We start from the raw sequence: 25,415 nt of genomic DNA, 5'->3' as shown, positions 1-25,415 counted from the left end.
CAATTATTTACTAGATAGAGAAGTTAACATTTTGCTTACTTAGAACTTCTTACATTACAAATAAATCTCAATGCACTAGACCCCGCACAATATAGAATAATATTAAGACACAATAGATTTTTAAAGTCATGCTGTTTTTGAATTTTGGATTTTCTAGCAGAGGCATTTTGCCTTGCATCGAGCGTGCTCCTGTAATAAAGAAACGCTCAGAAGCTTGCAAGAACAGCAATAGTGATGTGGCCGACTGCTTCAGAAATGACAGGACAGCATTTGGTCCTGGGAGTGGAGCACTGTGGGCTGTGAACAGAATTACCTCCCTCTTGAGTAGCGAAAAAAGATACACAGAGTTGACTGTTGGCAAAAACTAAACAGAGTAGGAGAAACACAGACACACAGGACTTAGGACCCAAAGGGAAAGGTAAGACACAGACACAAAGAACTGGAAGTGGTTTTTCAGCACTACAGCAGAGAGGAATCACAAAGGATTGATCAAAATGTTACGAGAAGGCATTTGAGTTGGGCCTCACCAACAGCTGGGAGGTGCCATGATCCAGAGGAAGGGACTGGAAAGGGACAAGTGGTGGTTTGGTTGGAGCGCGGGGCATATGCAGAGAGAGAGGGCTGGACCAGTGACCAGGAGCTGGCTTGTGGACAGTCCCGAAAGGGAGGGAGTCTGGCTTTTATGGGGAACGTGATTTTTGAATGAGAGTGACATGATCAGAGGGATATTTTACGAGGTGAGCAGGACAGCACTTTACGGGCCAGACGGAAGAGAGGAAAGCCTGGAAGTAGGTCTTTCCTCGGGTCGGGAGACACTGCCCTGCCCTGGTCTAAGGACGGGCTGGGGAAAAGGGTAGTGGCGGTAAGGTGGGAAAGGAGAGGGGGGGTTTCTGGGTCATTCAGACAATCTGTAAGATTTTCACATTAGAACCGAGGGCCTGAGGAAACATGCAGAGGGAGGGAAAGAAGTGAAGGATCATCCCGAGGTTTGGAGCTTGTCACACAGTCCCCAGCCCTGTCTTCGCGCGTGGCCCCTCCAACCCCTGCCAGCCCCCGACGGGCGGCTCCCTGTGCAGAGGACGCTCGGCCCTACGCAGAGCCTGGGAGTGAGAGGAGTTTCCTCTCCTGCACTGCTAACATCAGGCAGAGTGCCAAACATGTCCTTTCCTACATTTCCCAGCCTCTAGTACCTCTAACAGGGCACAGGCTGCTTCACTATTACTGGAATCTTATTTCCTTAAAAAAAAATTTTTTTTTTTTTTTTTTTACCTAAACTTCCTTTCAAATTGTCCAGGTTTTGAATGTTATTTGGCTCTAAACTAAACACTCGATACTACCTCAATTTAGTCGAATACATTCATCTATTTGAAAGATGGGCCGGTTGAAGACTAGCTTCACCTAACTTATAAGCTGTAACTGCTTAAGGAAAAAAATAGGTAACGTTTAGAATATTATTTATATGCAAAACTTGAATATTGTCAAGACAGTCTATTGCATATGTATGCACAAATATTATATAGAATTTGTAACTTTATAAATAAAACCATTTTTGTGAAATATATTGGTGAGATATATTTGAGAATTGTGATATATTGGTGAGAAATATATTTGTGAAATAGTTTGGTGAGAAACTTCCCAGAATTAACATTTATTTATCTATTTATTTTTAAAGATTTTTATTTATTTGAGAGAGAATGAGAGTGTGAGAGAGAGCATAAGAGAGGAGGGGGTCAGAGGGAGAAGCAGACTCCCCCCTGAGCAGGCAGCCCCAGGCGGGACTCCATCCCAGGTCTCCGGGATCATGACCTGAGCCGAAGGCAGTTGCTTAACCAACTGAGCCCCCCAGGTGCACCCAGAATTAATATTTAGAGCATAGTCTTACCAACAGCTTTTGAAGCTGATCATCCAAATTTCCAGATTCCTGACTGAACTGGTCACGTTCCGTCCGTGCCTCGGTTAGTTCTGAGTTGGCAAGGACTAACTGCTTTTCAAGCTCTTCTATCTAAAAGGAAAGTACAAACCAATCTGACTATGTTAGTGGGGAATACAAAATAAGTACAGCTTTGGGGAAACAAATGGTATTATTTTGAGGGCAAAAATAAAAGCTTATTGTGGTCTGCAAAGTTTTCTAAACTTAAGGTCTACGTAGAATTTAATTTAGCCAGGGAAATTAGCCAAAATGCAGTATTTGATACCGTCAGGTATGGGCATTGTCTGTAATCTCTTTCACACTATTCAAGATTTCTTTCCTACGAATATGTGTTCTGTCATTCAGTATTTAAGGAAGCTTGGTGCAGCATAAAAAACATTCTGTACAGCCCACACAAATGACCTATACTATATGTAGAAAAGCTATTTTGTTTAAGACTATCAGAGTTTCAATAACAAAAGGCATTGACCATAAAAGAATGACTGGTAACAAGAAGTTTTTCCATTATTGTCATTATTAGTCCATTTGGAAAGGATGAATGAACTTACACGTATGTATATAAATATATTAACTTAAAATTTTTTTAAATTAAATACATTAACTTAAAATACTTATATACATATTATGTGTTTCCATCCCCATTTCCTTTGACCATAAAATGGGTGACTACCAATTTTAAAGGACTGGTATAGGCGCATTTTTCTCTCATAGACAGGGCAGCTGTTTGATCTGTGACTATGCGTGTCCATATGTCAACACGGCAGAAGGCCCGTCACTGTTAACAGCATTCCTACAGCTTGACCTGTAGACGCAAGGTAGGCAAAGATGTTATGATCTCAGATGATGGAGACTCCAGGTTTGGACTGTAGCTGAGCCACACAAATTCATAATTTAGATATGGAGATATTAAAATAATGACAACATGTTGATACTTAGTGTGATCACTAAAATACTATTTCATCAACCAGTAGTAAGAAATCCTTCGTATCTACATAAACGCTAAATATCCCTTCTTACGTCAACAGGTTTCCAGATTTTCTATGTCAAGAATAAAATTTATGGATTGGTTTAGAGGACAAACTGTGATGACAATTTCTTAGAGAATATATGATCAAGACTAATTTTCTTGATGACTCTTATTTTTTTCTGGACCGGGTTCATTTAAGATCTTCATTTATTAATTCAGCACATATTTATGAGTTATGTAAACACACATATATGCAACTACCCTTTGATAAATGCTAAATATGAGTACATAGAATTTATGTACCTTTAACTACTCATACATATACATGAGAGCTTCACATTTACCCAGAGTAGAATCAGAGCCTGTAGGGATCGGAATATACATTTTAATATTTACATGGACATATTTGAAAAATGCCTTTATATTCGACTATGTGTTAGATATAAGTAAGTAGTTCACAAGAATTAAATGTACATAAAACATCAGGCTACCAATAGAAACGTTAAAAGATTTTAATAATCCTATGAAGAAGTTCTTGTACTCCTGTACTCTTTGGGGACGTATACTGAAAAAAGCCAGACCACAACTCAACCTCTGTGACAGGAGTCGCTTCCTAAGGAAGATGGAGGAATGGTATCAGGTGGCAGAGTCTCTTTAGTTCTTTGATTATTGAGAAAGACCAAATCAGCACACACTGAGTAATGACATCAGGAATCAGCCCACAGACATTTCCTGTGGGTAGACAAATGTAATCAGAGAGGGGACATGACCAGGCTGAGTCAAACACTTTAGGTTCTGGCCCATGTTCTGTCTCATGACCTCCCTGAGTCTCAAGGTTTTTTTTTTATCTATAATTTAAAAAGAATATTCTAGATAATCTTTCAAAGCCCTTTCAATTCTGTGTCTAATAGCTTTTTACCTGAGAAGAACAGTATTAATAAAGCTGAAATTCTATAATTTCCACCTGTCTTTGGAAACAAAATATGGTCGAAGAAACCCCATTCTGAGCTATAAATTTAATAAGAACACCTTCAGTGTTAAGAGTTACTCACATGACTAAAACATTTTCTAGTCCAAACCTGGCAAAAAATTATCTTCTCTTGGAGCAAAGTATTTGTCCATGTGTTTCAAAAGCTTAAATCAAGACCTGCTATTTTGTCCATTTTCATTTTTTAAAAAAGTCCTGGGTCACCCTTTGATACCATCAGACTGGAGGGTAAAAATTCAGGAGACCAAAATTTGAAAAAGAAAAGAAAAGAACACAGAAAAAGCAAAGAGCCAAGTCCCACCTTCCCGTCTAAGTCTATCAAGCGTCAGAAGTTCCTCCAGACCCCTGCAGGAACATTGGTTTTGTAGTTGTCAGTACTGACTCAACTGCTATAGCTCTGCTTTTACCTTTCACTTTTTCGAGAAGGAATATCTCTGTTACTTCATCAATCAAGAAGAGAAATGGAGAGTGAAAGGGAAAACCACTGCGGTAGCAGCCGAGCTGAGCAAACAGCTGTACAGAACACTACAAAGCCTCCTGAAACATCCAGAATAGAGACTGACAGCCGAGATACGTAGTAAAGGTTTTTTTCTTTTTCTTTTCTTTTCCAATAGCAGCACTGGTTTTCCCTTTCACCATCTATGAATCCACTTTCTGTTTTGGATCACTGGACAAGAAGTACTTGGATCTCATTCGAATCTTGACAGTGATACTTTAGAGACGTTACCAATCAAGCCGAATTGTATCTCCTGTTTTCTGTGCCCAGAAAGACGACACAGACATCGGGTACTGGGCGGTGCTGTGGGTCAGCACGGGAGTGCATTGGCAGACTGCGCAAGGAGGTTTGTGCAGACTTTCCCGCACAGGATATGGCTCCAGCCAGTGCTACTAAATGTTTACTTTTTGAATGGGAAATTCAGCCCCAAATGCTTTCAAAGTAGGAAAAATCAACTGAGAATCCAGATCATGAGATAGTTTTGTTGTCAAAAAGCGAAAGTTAAGAGTAAAGCCAAATCTACAGAGCCAATAGTGACAGCTTCTACTGGTCCAAGTTCGTAAAGGGGAATTCTGGAGGTCCTCCTAAAAAGGAAAGAGAAGAACAGAAAAGAGCATTACAGTAGAACGTGTCTGTAAGCTACAAAAGCTACATCTACAATTTTCTTTGAAACAGTTTCTATTTCCACCGGTAGGAAAATATTTTGTTAATCTGAAGCCACACACTGCCCTCCTAAAGGACGATTTATGTTTTCTAGTTGGAAAAGTTTTGCTCAGACCCATCACGTCATCAATTCTTCTAAATAATAGGACTTTTTTTCTGAAGGAGTCTGACCTCAGGTGAAAATACTAATACTGTTTCTCATAAAATATTTTGATGCGTAGTATCAACACACTCTTCCGAGTTTCTTCTCACAAAAATCCCACTTTTAATCATAGCTTTTATGTGTTATTTTGATTTTTTTCCCTTAGTGTTATTTGGATAGTATATACTAATATGCTCACTAATAAAATCTATTTAATTTTCTATTTTAGCAATGTAAAGTCAAGGTATATGAAAATGCAAGAAATTAAAACAAGGATTTGTGGTTTTTAAGATTTTGTATTCATTACAACAAAAACATTTCATAACAATGGAATATTTCATGACTTCCAAATGAAATCCTCTTGTTAACTAGCTTGCTTTTTCACATGTATTGATGGCATTTCAGTCCAAAGCACATCCAACTCTGTATTAACCTGACAAGATAATCTCCTCTCAGTGCTCCCTGACTAGAGGGAGTTCCTAGTAAGAGAGCTTAGTTAACCGCCATCTTGCTGCCAACTCCGTATTTTCAATGTTGCTATGAATCTCACTGATCTAGATTAGAAGCAGCTGAGGTAATATGTCCCCCTTATTTTTACTAAGTGTTGCCTAGTTAAGACTGACAAAAGCGTTGGTGATGACTATTTACATCAGAGCAAAATAAGATAATGATTCTAACATCCAGTCTGTCTGTATCATTGTCTATCCATTCAGCCTCACAACATTCATGTGAAAAGGCCTGCAGTCATTCCTCTGGATGCTTATGCTTCTACATGCCAAAGAGATAAGTGTTTATAAAAACTCAAAAAGCTGTGTTTGTGTTCTTTAGCTGTCCTGTATTCAGTATTTGTTAGAATTTCCCACCAGGCTCAAATTCGGAGCTGGGCGGCATGGTGCAGTATATTGAGGGTGCGTCGGTTAGCAAACAACGGGTCATAGCTTACGGGCGTCCTTTTTCCAAGCACCATTACCATGGAGAGCTAGAGCTCACTTGGTAGAGACACAAATGAGTTGAGTTTTGCTTAGGACGTCACAGCTTTTCAAAGGGTTTGTCAATAAACAACGAATATTTAACCTTTTCAAAACAGGTTGAACAGTGATGAGTCTCGGTTACTGTGGTGGACCAGACTGCCCGTGCTCCCTTTTGCCAAGGTGCCTACCTCTAGGAGACTGACTGCCAGAGCCTCCTTCTACCCCCTGCTGCACTGAAAGCACCCCCATCCTGCGGGGTGGGATCGAGACCTCTTGCGCAGGCTTGGTCTGCCTGGAAAGGGGTGACATTCCCACTCTCAATCTTCAGGGGAAAAGCTCGCCCTGAGAAAAAAAATTAGACCACAAAAAGCAGGCCTTGGAGAAGTAGAAAAGAGCAAATGTTTCTCTTTGGGCTTCTGCTTCTTGGTTTAGCTTTTAAAACAGTCTAAGGTTCCTGAAGGCTACCCTTACTCCCCGGTGCCGGAAATGACCTTGACAAAGGATTTAGGCTAAGAGCTAAGCAATCCTGTGCAAACCGCCACCTGCCAGTGAACCACCATCAGTTCAGTGCGGATCAAATGAGCATCTGAAGAGAACAAAGAGCTGGGATCGCCCAGGTGAGGGGGGTAAACTCGGTTCTGCGAAACTTGCCTCAGGCCAGCGTAAAGTAGGCTATTTCTTGCTGTGGGCAGTGATCAAAAATGCTGGAAAGCCACTGTGGCAGGGGATCCAAATCTCGTAACTGAGGTTATGTAGTTTCACTTAGTCTTTATTGTTCAGACTTTAGTAAAGCGCTGTCTAAATGATTTTAGCGGCGACACAGGGAATGACTGTTGAGGTTTCACATTCTGGGCTTGAACTGGAGAGCCGAGAGGGAACAGCTCCCTCCTGTGGCCATCACAGGGCTGACAGGGGCCCCTGACCGAGGCAGCCCAAGGGAGGGCAAACGTCTGGAAGAATCAGAGCTGCACTAGTCAGCTGCTTCTTCCCATGGGAAGCTTTTTTCTTGTCCTGTTCCCCTGTACAACGGGGCGATTTTTTGAGGAAATCTGGCAACTTCCTTATATTCTATTTCTTCCCAATCAGCTTGGTGTGAGAAGGGGGTAAAAGTGATGGTTAGAGCAGGAAGTTCTCTGTATTGGAGTTTGTCTTCCAAAGGGAGTCAGTCTGGAGAGGAAAGATGGTGTTCACAAAGCAGGGCACGGGGATCGCTGGTGTGAACTGGGCTGTCCCGGGGAAGCAGGCAGGACGGCGGGCACCCTTCCCACAGGGAGTGGAGAACGCGAGGGCCTCCGAATGGGAGCTCGCTGCTTGTTTCTTAGAGTCTCTACTGCTTTACACATGCTTGCGATTAACAACAAAACCCCTGGGTAGATGGTGGATAAGGATAGCGAATTGCTCCTCTTTAGCTATGGAAAGTGAGAGAATAAAAACAACAGAATATCAAATTTTGAAGTTGTAAAGGGTTTGAGAGAAATTGTGTGGTGAAAGACGCAGATTTATCTTCCCAATTATTTTTTATTTAGACTAATCTTATTAATTCGGTTTGCTAGCCACATGGTGATTAAATCTGGGAGTTGAAGTAAAACCTAAGACATAGGCCCTCAAGTACTGAGTAGTAGGGGGAGACTGCCTCGTTCCAAAATATTTGTTAGAGCTAAGCCTGTACAAAAAATTCAAGTGCTCTTATTTTTAACTTATTTTTTTAGAAACTTACTTGAAGTATGCAAAACTTTTTTTCCCACCAATGAATTAATTTGGGCAAATAAATTGAATTAAAATTATTTATAATCTTTTTTGTCCAATGTAGCATTCAATAATTCGTCAGTAGCATATAACACCCAGAGCTCATCACATCGCATGCCCTCTTTAAACATCATCTATAATTTCACATAGATATTTGGCAAACTCCTACTGCATCTTAAAAGCTGCTTTCAATTTGACATTACTCTGATGCCTCATTCTCAAATAAACTATCAAAAACGTGGAACTGCATAACAGTGTGTGGACGCAGAGCGGCCAAATCTAACCTCACCTTGTCTTCATACATCCTTTTGGCTTCTCTTAACTCAGAGCGTAGCTGAGAAACAGTAGATTCCAGATCACTGAGTTGACGCATATACATTGAATTCTGGTTTCTTGCTTGTTCTCTAAGAAGAGTTTGAAAGGGGATAAAAGCAAAGAGCGGACTAAGCAGGACTGTGACACCGACGCGCACGCCAGCACTGAGGCGCGGCCGCGGGTTCTTGCGCAGCGGGTGACTGCCCGAAAGTCCGCACTTTTCCAGAAGAGCGTCTCGAAGCTCCAGCTCAACCACGCTGCAGCTAGACCGTGTGTGCCAGGGTCATTTGTTTCATTCGTACTATTTCTCTCTACTTTGGTATATGACTGAAAATGTCCCTGTAGGAAGTTTCAATACGTATAAGCTCAAGTTATAAAATTATTTATATGTGTATGTCTATATTTTATATGTGTATATTTACACATACCCACGTATAATGTATGTGGTTTTGATTAATCCTATCAGTTGTGATATGAACAATGTTTAAAACACCCAATTCCCAGAGGCCCGTCAGGAGAGGATGCGGGGTGGCGGGGCGGCCGCTGCCCACAGGCACACTGTGCCGCGGACCCGTGTTGTACTCCTGTCCACCCCCTGGCCAGCGAGGACAGCCCTACGGGGAACTGGCGTCTAACCCCTGGCGTGCAGACAGCACAGGCCCCCGTCACCTGCTCCTGAGCACAACGTGTGCGTGGCACCACCCGGGAAGGATCGAGAGAGACTGAGCCCAACGTGCCCGTGCCCGGTCCTCTCAGAAAGGCCAGGAGCTTGTGGGCCGACAGGACATGCTATTCCTAGTGACCGTGACCTTTAGCAAGGCAGTCACAGCACGCTCGGTGTGCCAGCAGGGGAGGGAGACGTAGACAGCGACGTCACTACCTCACGCCCTTCTGGGTCACAGGCAGAGAAGCACACCGAAAGCAGCACCTGCTGTGTGAAGGACTCTTGCACAGGAGAAGAGCCTAAGATCTCCCCGTTGCTCTATTTCCTACTTTGGAAGGAAATACCTCCGCCCATCCCAGCCGTGGGCTTGGCTGGCCGCCTAGGGCGGGCCTGTGTCATGAAAATAGAATATTTAAAAGGAGGGCTACGGATTCCAGTTTCAAACTACCGGGACACACGTACTGAATGATTTCCAGCTGACTCTGGATGCTACTGGCCTGACTTCGAGCACTGCTGGCTTTCTCGGTGAGTCCCGTTATCTCGATTTCATGCTCACTTATTAACTGCTCAATCCTATAAAAAGAACACGTGTGACGTTCGTTATTTGCTTTGGTATATAAGATTTTGCTTGACTATGAGTTATAAAAATTAATGATTTTCAAATTTTCAAACGCTCTCAAATTTAGTATTCTGCTTTGAATTTGAATATGCTGCTCATTTTAAGTTTTAGAATTCAGATTTTTTTTTAAGTGTTACAATGTAATAAGTTACGAGTACTATATATTATGAGACGCATGTAGGGAAGTTTCCTCTAAGCCAAACATATGACAAATATAACAACAGGTTTTTAAATATTCTCACTAAATCATAAAGATTTTATGTCATAAAGCTTTACGTTAAGCTCAGGTCAGGTTTTGCCAACAAATGAGTGACAAAGACTCTCTCCTTGACCAAACTTTAGTCAGGCTCCTCTGAATCCTCTTGTAGGCCTTGACCTTGGCACCCATCAACCCCTCCCCCAACCGCCCAGGCCTGCCCAGGCTTAGTAGGAATCTCGCTAAGTCAGTTTAGTAAAAATCCCTCCACCCATGATGTCTCTACTGTCCCACTAACCTGTTCTTTGGCTGTAAATCCCTACTTTCTTGGTTCCATTAGGAGAGCTGAGTCTCATCCTTTCCCCCCAACACAGAACCCCTACTGCAGAAGCCTTGATTAAAGTCTTCCTGAACCTTTTAAACAAGTGTCAGGAAAATTTTCCCTTGCCACAAAACAATGAAGAAAACTTTCATTTCAGAACATTTTTGATTTTGGAATTGCTGATGAGGAACTGGAAACCTACAGTTTAGTTCACTATGACTTTCCATACTTCAGCCAGAAACCCACCTATCTTGATGCTGTTGAAGAAGCAATTCTATTTTATTCTGTGATTCAGACTTCAGTGCTTCAAGCTGATCCTCCACCTAGTTACAAAAAAGAGATGTTGATTTACCGACTGGCAAATCTACATCTTGAAAAAGCTGGAGATTTTCCAACTAAAGGACTTTATTGTTTTTAAACACGTTATTTATTTATTGTCGTAGGGAGAGAGACTGAGTGCGCGTGTGTGCATAAGCAGCAGGGAGGGGCAGTTGGCAAAGCAGACTCCCCACTGAGCAGGGACACTGACCGGGAGCTCGATCCCAGGACCCTGGGATCATGACCTGAGCTGAAGGCAGAGGCTTAACTGACTGAGCCACCCAGGCACTCCTAAAAGGACACTTTAAAAAGAAGCAAATAAAAGTAATACTGAAACCAAATACATTCTATCACTGTGTTTTATTAGTTGGTTATACTCTCATGAGGCCATACAGGCAAATCAAGCTAGTTCCCTTAAAGTACTGAGACAAAGTACTTCTATAGAAATAACTATTATTTTAGAGAACAAAAAGGAGAACTTGGCTTAATTGAAGAACTTGAAAAATTATACACCTAATATTATTCTCTTAATGGATTTTAATATAAAATTGAATAGTGTTCTCACCACTTACTGGAAATATCCTCCCTTTAAGATAAGAAATCTCTGTGTCTAATTCTCTTAGGATTTTACTAATAGCCGAGCCCATGTTGCGGAAGTGGAGAGTAGACACGCTGTCGCGTTCGTATATTTTCTTGCCTGAGGCTTCTTCGAAGTCGGTGAGGACGGAGCGGATTTCCTGAAGCACCCCCTCGTGGCCGAGCATCATCTTCCTCAGCTGTTCTATTTGCGCGCTGCTATCTTTCAGCATGTCCTCCTTAAGGCACTTGGCAGCTTCGAGTTCATGAACTGTGTTTTGAAGCTGATTTCTTAAATCCTCCTGGGACTGACTCTCCCTTCGTCTATGAGATAAGTGAAAGGGAAGAAAAAATATTGATAAAATTCACATTCACACAAGTAGTTTTATACTACAAAGAGGAAAACCTTAAAATAATTTTAGGTCACGACGCCGAACCTGATGTCAGCCATGGCGTCTCTCTCCATTTGCATCTCTTGAAGTTTTGTTTGCAAATCGATGACTGACTGCCGTAAGTAAAACTTTTGTTTCTCGTGCAATTCATTGCTCTGGAAAAAAAAAATGCCATGAATCAGCCTTTACCAGAGGGATGTATTTCCTTAAATTATTAGGAAATTTGTAATAATTTCCAAAAATCCATATATCATTAATTTATTTTGATGTGTACTTCCTTCTCCTTTTACCATACTTGAGGGCCTAATTAATCATTTCTGACCTAGGTTGGTGAACTACCTTATCTAGTCTCACTGTCTCAAGCCTGGTCCGTTTTAAATCTATTCTTTACTTAATAACCAAAACACTATTTCTAAAACAAATCAGACTTCTACCTCAAGATAGGGATAGAAAGAAGTTTTATTTTTGAAAACAGGAAAATTGGTTATAATTTTGTGTATAGACGAGTAAATCCCCACTCCCATCCCACTTAAAAACTTGACAGCGGACGACCACCACCTCTCAAGTCAAGGTGTTCTACTACAAAGAAATTCACTAAGATCTCTAAAAATCAGGTACTGAGACACCTCCCAGCATAACAAGTGATACCATGATCATCCCAAAGCAAAGCCATCCAATTCTGCCTATTGATAGAGAGCTTGGCATCAGCTTTTTTACTGATCATCCTTGAGTATGAACAAAAACGAACCAACCAACCACCAAACACCACTGGACACCTGAAGGGAGATTATAAAATGAAACACAGAGACCAAGATTAAACAAAGCAGCAAACACCAGAGACAAATGATCCAAAGAAACAAAGTAAGGCACCAAAAGAAGAACACTTCTGAAAACGTGTCTTTGCAGGGAGATTTGAGAGACATCACAGCTGTAAAGTAAGAATGAAACATGATTCCAAAGAAGAGATCAAGTGAGAAGAGAAGAGTTCTTGGAAATTAAAATATGCTTCCACATTAAAAAGCTGCAATAGAAACGTTAGGAGTCAAGAAATGTCCCCCCAAAGCAGGAAAAATAGGTAAAACTTTTGAAAGTAAAGGTAAGAGATTTAGAGATATAACCTAGGAGATAACATCTGACTAACAGACCTGCAGAAAGAGAGAACTGAGAAAACAGGGAATGAAACTATTAAAGAAAAAACTGAATTCCTCAAAGCCAAAAAGTACAAATCTGCAGACCAAAGGATCCACTGAATCCCCAGCGCAATGAATGAAAAAGCTAAAATCCACACCTGAAGGCATTCTGGGGCATTTTCAGAGACAGAAGACTCGAAAGCTTCCAAGACAAACCTCAATCAAGTAAAAGCAAAGGAGCAGGTGTCAGCCGGACACCTCCTCCTCAGCAGCCGGACACCTCCTTCTCAGCAGCCGGACACTTCCTCCTCAGTAGCAATGCAAAATGCAAGGGCACGATATTTTCAACAGACGGAGAAAAAATGACTTTCAACGTCACCCAGCTAAAGTCATTCTCAGAATGCAAAGATCCATAAAATGCATGCGCATATTCCTTCTAAGTTTCTAAAGATGGGCTTTGATTAAATGAAAAAGTAGATCAAGAAAAAGGAAGAGAGAAAACAGTGAATCCTGGATATCTTGGATCCAACTAGGAAAACAATGACAAGAAAACAGTTATACACAGACCTAAGAAACTCACCTATGCTGGAAAATAGGACAGAAGACTCCGGAAACATCATGGATCAAAGAAGAATTTAAGGGGCACCTGGGTGACTCAGTAGGTTAAAGCCTCTGCCTTTGGCTCAGGTTGTAATCCCAGGGTCCTGGGATTGAGCCCCGCATCGGGCTCTCTGCTGAGCAGGGAGCCTATTTCCCCCTCTCTCTCTCTCTCTGCCTGCCTCTCTGCCTACTTGTGATCTCTCTCTCTGTCAAATAAATAAATAAAATCTTAAAAAAAAAAAGAATTTAAGAGAAAACCTACATGATAGTTCTTTAAAAAAAAAAAAAGGAACATACAATAAATAAAGGCACACAGCATTAGAAAAAAGAAAGACAATAACCATCAGAAAAGGGGAAACCTACATGACTCAATCAGTTAAGCATCTGCCTTCAGCTCAGGTCATGATCCTAGGGTTCTGGGATCGAGTCCCACATGGGGTTTCCTTCAATAAGGAGTCTGCTTCTCCTTCTCCCTCTGCCTTTCCCCCACCTGCTTCCCCCACCTGCTTGTGCTCTTTCTTTCTCTTGTTTATTATCTCTCAAATAAATAAGTAAAATCTTAGGAAAAAAAAATAACCACCAGGAAAAACACTACTCAGGAGAAGAAGTGGAATTGGTTACTAGCTGGTTTTGCAATTGACAATGTTTATATGGTCAATATAAGGTTAAGGCCCTTTATCTTTTCTTTACAGTCAGTCCGAACTTTGGATGGCAATAGTGGACATGGAAACAGATGTGAGAAACGCACAGACATGGTGCTAAAGTGACACCAGGGAAGAGGTAACAAGGATAAACGAGGTTTGGAGGGAGGAGCAAGATGGCGGCAGCGGCAGAGACCTCAATTTCATCAGGTCCCAGGAGTTCAACTAGATAGCTATCAAACCATTCCCAACACCCACAAACTCAACAGGACATCAAAGAAAAGAAGAGCAGCGATTCTAGGAACAGAAAAGCGACCACTTTCTGGAAGGTAGGACATGTGGAGAAGTGAATCCGAGGCCATATATGGAAACAGAGACCGCGGGGGGAGGGGCCGACTCCCGGCAGGTGGTAGAGCAGCGGAGCACAAGATCAGAACTTTTAGAATCTGCTCCACGGAGGGCCGTCACTCCAGTGGCTAAGTGGGGCTGGAGCCCTCGTGGGAACAGTGTGGTCTCCAGACCCGCAGGGTGACAGAGAGACCAGGGGGTCTCAGGGTGGCACAGCTCCCAGGTATCAGAGTGGGGAAGCCAGCTGCAGAGACGGAGATGAGGGGTGCACTCAGCTCAGGTTCCCTTAAACTGTGATCCCATGCGCAGTCGGGCCACTACGTTTTGAGCAGGGACCGCATTAAGTGGCAATACAGAGAGACCCCGCCTTCCTCCACAGGGAGGAGCCAAGCGGGAGTGTGCCTGGGCAATCTGCTGGGTTTGGAGACTCCAAACGGGGCTGTGCACCAGAAACAGAAATGCTCAGTCACAGGCTGTGTGCGCCTGGAGCGCGCGCGGCTGGAGACCGGGGAGATGGGAGGGACTGACGGTTTTACTCTGAGGGCGCACTGAAGAGGGGGTCCCTGAGCTCTCGGATAGTCCAGGGCAGAGATTGGGAGGCTGCCATTCTCATTCTCATCCTCCAAAGCTGTATGAAAAATGTTCAGGGAACAAAAGCTATCAAGAGCAAACTTGAGCAGATTGCTTAGCCTGGCCCCTGGCAAAGGCAGTGCAATTCCGCCTCGGACAAAGATATCCGAAAATCACTGCAAGAGGTCCCTCATCAGCAAGATCATCCAGGCAAAACCAAGTTTACCCATCGATGAGAATGGGACTAGGGGAATACAGCACATAGAATTCATGGCTTTTCCCCCATGATCCTTTAGTCTTTCAAAATTAAATTTTTTAAACTGTCATTTTTTAAATTTTTTTTGAATTTTTCCTCTTTCCTATTTTAACTATTTCATCTTAACACCTTTTATTTTTTTTTTAAAGATTTTATTTATTTATTTGACAGAGAGATCACAAATAGGCAGAGAGGGAGGCAGAGAGGGAGAGGGAAGCAGGCTCCCCACTGAGCAGAGAGTCTGATGCGGGGCTCGATCCCAGGACCCTGAGACCATGACCTGAGCCGAAGGCAGAGGCTTTAACTGACTGAGCCACACTCAGGCGTCCCTATCTATCTTAACACCTTTTTAAAAATCTTTTTTAATTTTCATTTTTATATAGTGCTCGCTTTGGCAGCACATATACTAAAATTTTCATTTTTATACTCACATTCTATTCCTTCATTGCATTTAACCTTATTTTTTGTGTATACATAAGTTTTTCTTTCTTTAAAATTTTGGGATACAGTTTCTTCTAACAGACCAAAATATATTCTACATCTAGCCTATGGCTTTGTTCTAGTCTCCACCTTATCACATTCTTTCCTTTTTTTTTTTTCTTTTTTCAACCACCTGCTTATCAATTCCTTTTTAAAAATCGTTTTAAATTTTTATCTTTGCAGTCATATTTGATCCCTTCATCATGTTTGCCCGTATTTCTATACATACAGAAGTTTTTCTTTCTTTAAAATTTTGGGAGGCAGTTTCTTCTAACAGACCAAAATACACCCAAAATCAAGTGTGTGGGTCTGTTCTATTCACCAGCCTAAATACATATATATATATACACACACATATATATATATACATGTATATATATATGAATTTAGTGCCATTATATTGCCTCTAAGGTGACTGTTACTGTATATTGTCTCTGTTCCTTTCTGGTCTGTTACTTTTAGGCTCTCTCTCTGCTTAGAGGACCCCTTTCAATATTTCCTGTAGGTCTGATTTGGTGTTTGCAAATTCTTTTAGTTATCTATCTATGTATATATATATTCTTTCAGTTATATATATATTGTTTTCCCCTTTCTTCTCTCCCATGTTTCACATCTCTTCTGATTTGGTTAGTGCATACTTTTCTGGTGTTGTTGTTACCCTTTTAGCATTTTCTTCTCTCATTCACCTATTCTTCTCCGGACAAAATGGCAAGGTGGAAAAACTCACTTCAAAGAAAAGAACAAGAGGCAGTACCAACTGCTGGGGACCTAATCAATATGGACTTGGAAAGATGTCAGAACCAGAGTTCAGAATGATGATTACAGAGATGCTAGAAGGACTTGAAAAAAGCATAGAAGATACTAGAGAATCCCTTTCTGGGGAAATAAAATCCCTTTCTGGAGAAATAAAAAAAATAAAATCTAACCAGGTGAAATTTTAAAAAAAGCTATTAATGAAGTGCAATAAAAAATAGAGGTTCTTTCTGCTAGGATAAATGATGCGGAAGAGAGAATTAGTGATATAGAAGATGAAATGATGGAGAATAAAGAAGCTGAGAAAAAGATAAACAACTACTGGATCATGAGGGGAGAATATGAGACATAAGTGATACCATAAAATGAAACAATATTAGAATAATTGGGATCCCAGAAGAAGAAGAGAGAGGTGGGTAGAAGGTATACTGGAGAAAATTATAGCAGAGAATTTCCCTAATTTGGAGAAGGAAACAAGCATCAAAATCCAGGAGGCACAGAGAATCCCCCCCATCAATAAAAATAGGTCAACACCACATCATCTAATAGTGAAACATACAAGTCTCAGAGACAAAGAGAAAATCCTGAAAGCAGCTTGGGACAAGAGATCTGTAATCTACAACAGGAGAAATATTAGACTGGCAGCAGACCTATCCACAGAGACCTGGCAGACCAGAAAAGAATGGGATGATATATTCAGAGCACTAAATGAGAAAAATATGCAGCCAAAAATACTATATCCAGCTAGGCTCTCATTGAAAATAGAAGGAGAAATAAAAAGTTTACAGGACAAACAAAAACTAAAAGAATTTGTAAACACCAAATCGGCATTACAGGGAATACTGAAAAGGGTCTTCTAAGCAAAGACATAGCCTGAAAGTAACAGACCAAAAAGGAACAGAGACAATATGCAGTAACAGTCACCTTACAGACAATACAAAGACACGAAATTCATATCTTTCAATAGTTACCCTGAATGTAAATGGACTAAATGCCCCAATCAAAAGACACAGGGTATCAGAATGGATAAAAAAACAAGACCCATGGATATGCTGTCTATAAGAAACTCATTTTAGACCCAAAGACACCTCTAGATTTAAAGTGAGGGGGTGGAAAACAATTTACCATACTAATGGACATTAAAGAAAGCTGGGGTGGCAATCCTTGTATCAGACAAAGTTTAAGCCAAAGACTATAAGAGATGAAAAAGGATATTATATTATACTTAAAGGGTCTGTCCAACAAGAATGTCTAACAATTTTAAATATCTATGTCCCTAACATGGGAGCAGCCAGTTATACAGACCAATTAATAACAAAATCAAAGAAACACATGACAATCATACAATAATATTAGGGAACTTTAACACTCCCCTCACTGAAATGGACAGATTATCTAAGCAAAAGATCAACAAGGAAATAAAGGCCTTAAATGACACACTGGACCAGATGAACATCACAGATATATTCAGAACATTCCATCCCAAAGCAACAGAATACACATTCTTCTCTAGTGCACATGGAATATTCTCTAGAATAGATCACATCCTGGATCACACATCAGGTCTTAACTGGTACCAAAAGACTGGGATCATTCCCTGCATATTTTCAGACCACAAGGCTTTGAAACTAGAACACATCTGCAAAAGGAAAGTTAGAAAGACCTCAAATACAAGGAGGCTAAGAGTATCCTACTAAAGAATGAATGGGTCAACCAGGAAATTAAAGAAGAATTTTAAAAATTCATGGAAACAAATGAAAATAAAACATAACTGTTCGAAATCTTTGGGACACAGCAAAGGCAGTCCTGGAAGGAAAGTATACAGTGATTTAATATGCCTTTCTAAAGAAACAAGAAAGTTCTCAAATACACAACATAACACTGCAAATAAATAAAGAACAGCAAATAAATCCCATACCCATCAGGAGAAGAGAAATAATAAAAATCAGAGCAGAAGTCAATGAAACAGAAACCAAAAAAACAGTAGAATGGATCAATGAAACTAGGAGCTGGTACTTTGAAAGAATAAGATTGATAAACTCCTGGCCAGACTTATCAAAAACAAAAGAAAAAGGACCCAAATTAATAAAATCATGAATGAAAGAGGAGAGACCACAACCAACACCAAAGAAATACAAAAAATTATAAGAACATATTATAAGCAACTATACGCCAGCAAAGTTGACAATCTGGAAGAAATTCTTAGAGACATATAAACTACCAAAACTGAGGCAGGAAGAAATAGAAAACCTGAACAGACCCATAACCAGTAAGGAGATTGAAGCAGTCATCAAAAATCTCCCAAAACACAAGAGCCTTGGGCCAGACAGTTTCCTAAGGGAATTCTACCAAACATTTAAAGAAGAATTAGTACCCATTCTCCTGAAACTGTTCCAAAAAATAGAGGTGGAAGGAAAACGTCCAAACTCATTTTATGAGGCCAGCATTACCTTGATCCCAAAACCAGACAAGGATCCCATCAAAAAGGAGAATTATAGACCAATATCCCTGATGAACATGGATGCAAAAAATTCTCACCAACATCTAGCCAATAGGATCCAACAGTACATTAAAAGGATTATTCACCATGACCAAGTGGGATTTATTCCTGGACTGCAAGGTTGGTTCAACATCCACAAATCAATCAATGTGATATAATACATTAATAAAAGAACAAGAACCATATGATACTCTCAATAGATACTGAAAAAACATTTGATAAAGTACAGCATCCTTTCTTGATCAAAAATCTTCATAGTGTAGGGATAGACAGTACATATCTCAATATCATCAAAGCCATCTATGAAAAACTCACAACAAATATCATTCTCAATGGGGAAAAGATCTCAGCTTTTCCCCTAAGGTCAGGAACACTGCAGGACTGTCCACTATCACCACTGCTGTTCAACATGGTACTAGAAGTCCTAGCCTCAGCAATCAGAAAACAAAAAGAAATAAAAGGCATCCAAATCAGCAAAGAAGAAGTCAAACTCTCACTCTTTGCAGATGATATGATACTTTATGTGGAAAACCCAAAGACTCCACTCCAAAACTGCTAGAACTTGTACAGGAATTCAGTAAAGTGTCAGGATATAAAATCAATGCACTGAAATCAGTTCCATTTCTATACACCAACAACAAGACAGAAGAAAGAGAAATTAAAGAGTCAATCCCCTTTACAAGTGCACCCAAAACCATAAGATACCTAGGAATAAACCTAACCAAAGAGGCTAAGAATCTATACGCAGAAAACTATAAAGTACTCATGAAAGAAATTGAGGAAGACACAAAGAAATGGAAAAATGTTCCATGTTTGTGGATTGGAAGAATAAATATTGTGAAAATGTCTATGCTACCTAAAGCAATCTACACATTTAATGCAATCCCTATCAAAATCCCATCCATTTTTTTCAAAGAAATGGAACAAATAATCCTAAAATTTATATGGAACCAGAAAAGACCTCGAATAGCCAAAGGAATATTGAAGAACAAAGCCAAAGTTTGTGGCATCACAATTTCAGACTTCAAGCTCTATTACAAAGCTGTCATCATCAAGACAGCATGGTACTGGCACAAAAGCGACACATAGATCAATGGAACAGAAAAGAGAGCCCAGAAATAGACCCTCAACTCTATGGTCAACTAATCTTCGACAAAGCAGGAAAGAATGTCCAATGGAAAAAAGACAGCCTCGTCAATAAATGGTGTTGGGAAAACTGGACAGCCACATGCAGAAGAATACAACTGGACCATTTCCTTACACCACACACAAAAATAGACTCAAAATGGATGAAAGGCCTCAATGTGAGACAGGAATCCATCAAAATCCTTGAGGAGAACACAGGCAGCAACCTCTTCAACCTCAGCCACAGTAACTCCTTCCTAGGAACATCACCTAAGGCAAGGGAAGCAAGGGCAAAAATGAACTACTGGGACTTCATCAAGATCACAAGCTTTTGCACAGCAAAGGAAACAGTCAACAAAACCAAAAGACAACTGACAGAATGGGAGATGTCTGCAAATGACATATCTCATGAAGGGCTAGTGTCCAAAATCTATAAGGAACTTATCAAACTCAACACCCAAAGAACAAATAATCCAATCAAGAAATGGGAAGAGGACATGAGCAGACATTTCTGCAAAGAAGACACATGAAATAATGCTCAACATCACTACACAAAGGAAAATACAAATGAAAACCATAATGAGGTACCACTTCACACCCGTCAGAATGGCTAAAATTAACAAGTCGGGAAATGACAGATGTTGGCGAGGATGTAGAGAAAGGGAACCACTACATTGTAGGAATGCAAGCTGGTGCAACCACTCTGGAAAACAGCATGGAGGTTCCTCAAAAAGTTGAAAATAGAGCTACCCTATGACCTAGCAAATCACAGTACTGGGTATTTACCCTAAAGATACAAATGTAGATCTGAAGGGGCACACGCACCCAAATGTTCATAGCAGCAATGTCAATAAGAGTCAAACTATGGAAAGAGTCTAGATGTCCATCAACGGATGAATGGATAAAGAAGATGTGGGATATATATACAATGGAATACTATGCAGCCATCAAAAAACCTGAAATCTTGCTATTTGCAATGACGTGGATGGAACTGGTAGGTATTATGATAAGTGAAATAAGTCAGTCAGAGAAAAACAATTATCAATGATCTCACTGATATGAGGAATTTGAGAAACAAGACAACGGATCATAGGGGAAGGGAGGGAAAAATGAAACAAGATGAAACCAGAGAGGGAGACAAACCACAAAAGACTCTTAATCTCAGAACACAAACTGCGGGTTGCGGGAGGGAAAGAGGGGGGAGGGAGAGGGTAGCTGGGTGATGGACACTGGGGAGGGTATGTGAGTTGTGTAAGACTGTGAATCATAGACCTGTACCCCTGAAACAAATAATATGTTATATGATAATTTAAAAAAAAAAAAGAATAAATGAGGTTTGGGGAACCTGGGTCCCTCAGTCAGTTTAGCATCTGACTCTTGTTTTTGGCTGAGGTCATAATATCAGGGTTGTGAGATCGAGCCCCATGTCGGGCTCTCGGTCATAGAGCCTGGTTAAGATTCTCTCCCTCTCCCTCTCTTTAAAAGGAAGGAAGGAAGGGATGGAGCGAAAACGAAGGAAGGAAGGAAGGGAGGGAGAAAGAAAGGAAGGAAGGAAGGAAGAAAAGAAAGAAGAAAGGGAGAGAAAGAGAATAAACGAGGTTTTGCCTCGTACCACTCTGTCGAAGTGGCCCACATAGTTGGAAGGGACAGGGGGAGAAGAGTGAGTTTGGGGAAGTTCATGTACTCTGCTCGGAAGGCTACGTTGACAGAACCTCAGAAATACTTCAGGTAGAAATGTCAAGTAGGTACATGGTAAACTAACGGGCGCAGAGCTGAGGTGAGAGGTCCGTACTAGAAATATAAGCTGAGCATGAATTGCCATATAGATGGGAACAGAAGCCATGGGATCACTGTGACTGTTTTCAGATGGTTTTGTTGGAACAAGAAACTGAAGGCAAATAAGCTCAAGGACAATCAGGAGTGTCTCCACGGGAAAAGAGCGCTTCAAGAGGCAGCGGATAATCACCCGTGCGAAATGTCGCTGGAAAGTCAAGTAAGAAAAGGGACGTCAGCAGCAATTGGACTTAGCGTCACTGCCTCCCCAACCGCAGCAGAGATCTCACCGTTACTACCACTGTCCATTTAACTATCTCCGCCACGCACCGCACATGTGTACGCAGACACGGCCACATCTTTTCCATCTTTATACATCCAGCACCTAGCACACCTGGTACATAGGAGGTTCGTGCTAAATATCACAAGTTTCCAAACAGCCCTGTTATTCATTTAGAGATGTAACACATATTTCCTGCGAGCCAATCAAGTGTCAGATGTTCTGCCAGAGGATGGACGGGGGAAGTGAATTAAGACACTGTTTCTTTCCCTCACTGGTGTCTCTGCATCATCCATCCGTCCACCCACCCAGCCTCCCCCTTCCTGAATGCACTTATCATGAGGCATTATCACTGTTTATATTCCAGATCCTCTTCAAGTCTACGGACCCCTTATGAGTCCTTCCTTACTCATCTCTGTATCGCTGCACACAATACAACAGTACATGATTTCAGCCCCTAATAAAGTTGCAGTTTTTCCCTGAGTGTGCTTGCGGTCTGAATGAGGGAGAACAATTTGTTAATGAAGGAGTACAGTAGCATGATCTAAATACTGCAGTAGACACGCACAGGGGCGACAGCTGTGCAGAGGAGAGCATTCCTAATGCTGTTTAGAGCAAAGGACTCGGAGAAGCAAATGCTTGAGCTGAGTCTTGATGGATAATAAGAATTTTCCAGGCAACATGGTTAAGAGGAGGAAATGGCCTGGGCAAAAGCCTGAAGCCCTAGAAGAGCAAGCTACCTGCAGGGAAGAGCAAATAGCTTAACATTGTTGCAATGGAGGGTGCATTTGGGGAACAGGTAGTAGATGAGGCTACAATGTACAGAGAGGGGTTATATCATGAAAGGCTTTGTGGACAATGGTATGTTTCACTTTTAGACCACAGACTCCTGGGACCCAGTTTACAACTGCAAATCTGCCTAAAGCTGGCTTCGTTCTACATAAGGTCCACTTCAAAATTTTTAGCAAATACACCTTATGACCCAGCAATTGCACTACTGGGTATTTACCCTAAAGATATAAACGTAGTGATCCGAAGAGACACGTGCACCCGAATGTTTATAGCGGCAACATCTACAATAGCCAAACTATGGAAAGAACCTAGATGTCCATCAACAGATGAATGGATAAAGAAGATGTGGTATATATACACAATGGAATACTATGTAGCCATCGAAAGAAATGAAATCTTGCCATTTGCGATGACGTGGATGGAACTAGAGGGTATCATGCTGAGCGAAATAAGTCAGTCGGAAAAAGACAACTATCATATGATCGCCCTGATATGAGAAAGTGGAGATGCAACGTGGGGGGTTTTGAGGGTAGGAAGGGAGACAGACAAACCATAAGAGACGCTTAATCTCACAAAACAAACTGAGGGTTGCTGGGGGGAAGGGGGTAGGGAGAGGGTGGTGGAATTATGGACATTGGGGAGGGTACGGGCTATGTTGAGTGCTGTGAAATGTGTAAACCTGGCGATTCACAGACCTGTACCCCTGGGGCTAATAATACATTTTATGTTTATAAAAATTTTTAGCAAATATAAAAAAAATTTAGCAAATAACTTCTATATATTATTTAGCTATTATGTATACACACATATCTAAAAACCTATCCCCACAACAGCTTTGTAAAGAAAAACAAGGTATCGGGGTGTCTGGGTGGCTCAGTTAAGCATCTATCTTCAGCTCAGGTCACGATCTGGGGGTCCTGGGATCGGATTCTGTGTCAGGCTCCCTGCTGGACAAGGAGTCTGCCTCTTCCTCTGCCCCCCACCCCATGCTTGTGCACTCTCTCTCAAATAAAGAAATAATCTTAAAAATTTTTTAAAAAGGAGAACAAGGTAATGTGATAGCAGGACAGCAGGCTGAGCCAATTATTATAATTACAGATAAACATCATTAATTATAATATTTTGAACTATTCAAGTTTAATTAAAATTAGCCATGAAACCAAGGCATTCTATTAACAAAAGAAAAATAAACACATAAACTTCATGTGACCAATTCTTAATACTGAAATAGAAGGCATAAGCCAAATTAATAAGTTTAACCAATAAATCCATCATTAAGTGGTTCTTTTAGTAGGTTTTTTTTTTTTAAAGATTTTATTTATTTATTTGACAGAGAGAGATCACAAATAGGCAGAGAGGCAGGCAGAGAGAGAGGAGGAAGCAGTCTCCCTGCAGAGCAGAGAGCCCGATGCGGGGCTCGATCCCAGGACCCTGAGATCATGACCTGAGCCGAAGGCAGCGGCTTAATCCACTGAGCCACCCAGGCGCCCCCTTTTAGTAGGTTTAGGTTCTGTTCCTAGGCAATGTGCCTCACTGTCATCCCCAAATGGCATAAAGTACTAGAAGAAAAGAAAGAACGCAACTCACTTCATTCAGTCTTCTCTGCAGATCTTTGACTTGATGTGAATATTCTTCCAAAACACGTTCGATGTGTTCCTTTCCAGGGTACGGGATGACTTTTCTAGGAGAATCAAGTTCCACTTCATATTTGGGGAAAAAAGGAATTTGTGTCAATGTCCCAGCTGAAGACGTGTTTTCAATGATTGTGCCACGAACAGATGACATAAAAAATGGACTTGAAGAACCTAAATATTAAAGAATGAATCAATCAACTTACTAATAAAATGGTTCTGTGGTAAACATTTTCCCAGGTGATTTCCTGAAGATGCTCCAGGTCTCCGGGGCAAACAGACAAGTAAAGGATTGGGAAGAGCTCTGAGAGAGACAAGCACTAGGTAACAAGGAGATCTGGGAGGAGGAGGGAGATTTACTTGAGAGCCATCAAGCGATACCCGAGTTGAATGAGCCCTGAAGTATATTAAGGAGAAGAGGAAGGGCATTGTAGGCCGCGGGAGCACTATAGTTACTGGTGAGGAGGCTTGTGATGCCCAGACATTCCTGACAGGAAAGAAGCAGCCACATGATGTGGGAATGAAGATACAGGCCAGAGCACGAAGGACCTCGTGGCCATGCCGAGGAGCTTGACTTGCATCTTGAAACTTCGGGGAGTCTTTAACGGATTTCAGAGTAAGAGAGCAGCTCACTAGGTTTGTGGTCTGAAAAACGCTGTCCGGCTTCAGTGTGGAGAATGCTCTGGAGGGGGAGAAAACTGAGGGAGAGGATCAAGTCGGAGAAGGCTTTCACGACGCAGGCAAGACACGGCAAGCAACTACCCTAGAGCAGAGACAGTGGTGGCAGACACAGGGCATGGACTTGAGAAATGCATGTGCGAAGTCGGAGACTGGGGGTGTCAAAGAGCTCTCCGGGGTTTCGAGCTTCAACCCCCCAATGATGCTGCTTCTTTCGTGAGTTGAGGAGTCTGCCTGCTTCAGAGTAGGAATTTAGGAACCATCAGCGTCTGAATTCCAGTGAATCCCTGAAGTCAACGGGATCACCCAAGGCAGTGCATAAAGTGAAAACAGAGCATCAAGAAGTGTGCTCCAAGGAAACACCAGTATTTAAAGGGAAGACAAGGAAGCAAACCCCAGGAAGAGTCGCAGAAGAACCACAAAGATATGAGAGAATTATGTTCAAGGAGCACCACTGGTTTGGACCGAGTGACTGAGATAGTGTGGGACGAAAAGAGGCCTTCCCATACGCCGGCTGCGAAACCGCCCCGGCTGAACACACAAGCTGCCTTTC

General features: G+C 41.4%; 1 protein-coding gene across 1 annotated transcript in view; it reads right to left on the bottom strand.

Moving 5' to 3' along the window:
* Positions 1-25,415, bottom strand: part of CCDC158 (coiled-coil domain containing 158) — a 107,652-nt gene that overhangs the window by 64,801 nt on the left and 17,436 nt on the right. The window contains exons 4-10 of the mRNA XM_045987555.1: positions 24,141-24,358; positions 11,351-11,460; positions 10,910-11,237; positions 10,266-10,342; positions 9,345-9,455; positions 8,193-8,307; positions 1,883-2,002 (exon numbers count right to left, since the gene is read on the bottom strand). Of these exons, the coding sequence (XP_045843511.1) occupies positions 1,883-2,002; positions 8,193-8,307; positions 9,345-9,455; positions 10,266-10,342; positions 10,910-11,237; positions 11,351-11,460; positions 24,141-24,358 (1,079 nt within the window). The remainder of the gene's footprint in view (positions 1-1,882; positions 2,003-8,192; positions 8,308-9,344; positions 9,456-10,265; positions 10,343-10,909; positions 11,238-11,350; positions 11,461-24,140; positions 24,359-25,415) is intronic.

This window comes from Meles meles, chromosome 2 (genome assembly GCF_922984935.1).
Source record: "Meles meles chromosome 2, mMelMel3.1 paternal haplotype, whole genome shotgun sequence".
NCBI classification, from domain to species: Eukaryota; Metazoa; Chordata; class Mammalia; order Carnivora; family Mustelidae; genus Meles; species Meles meles.
The sequence above is the reverse complement of the archived record's forward strand: the minus strand, read 5'-3'. Positions and strand labels throughout refer to the sequence as shown.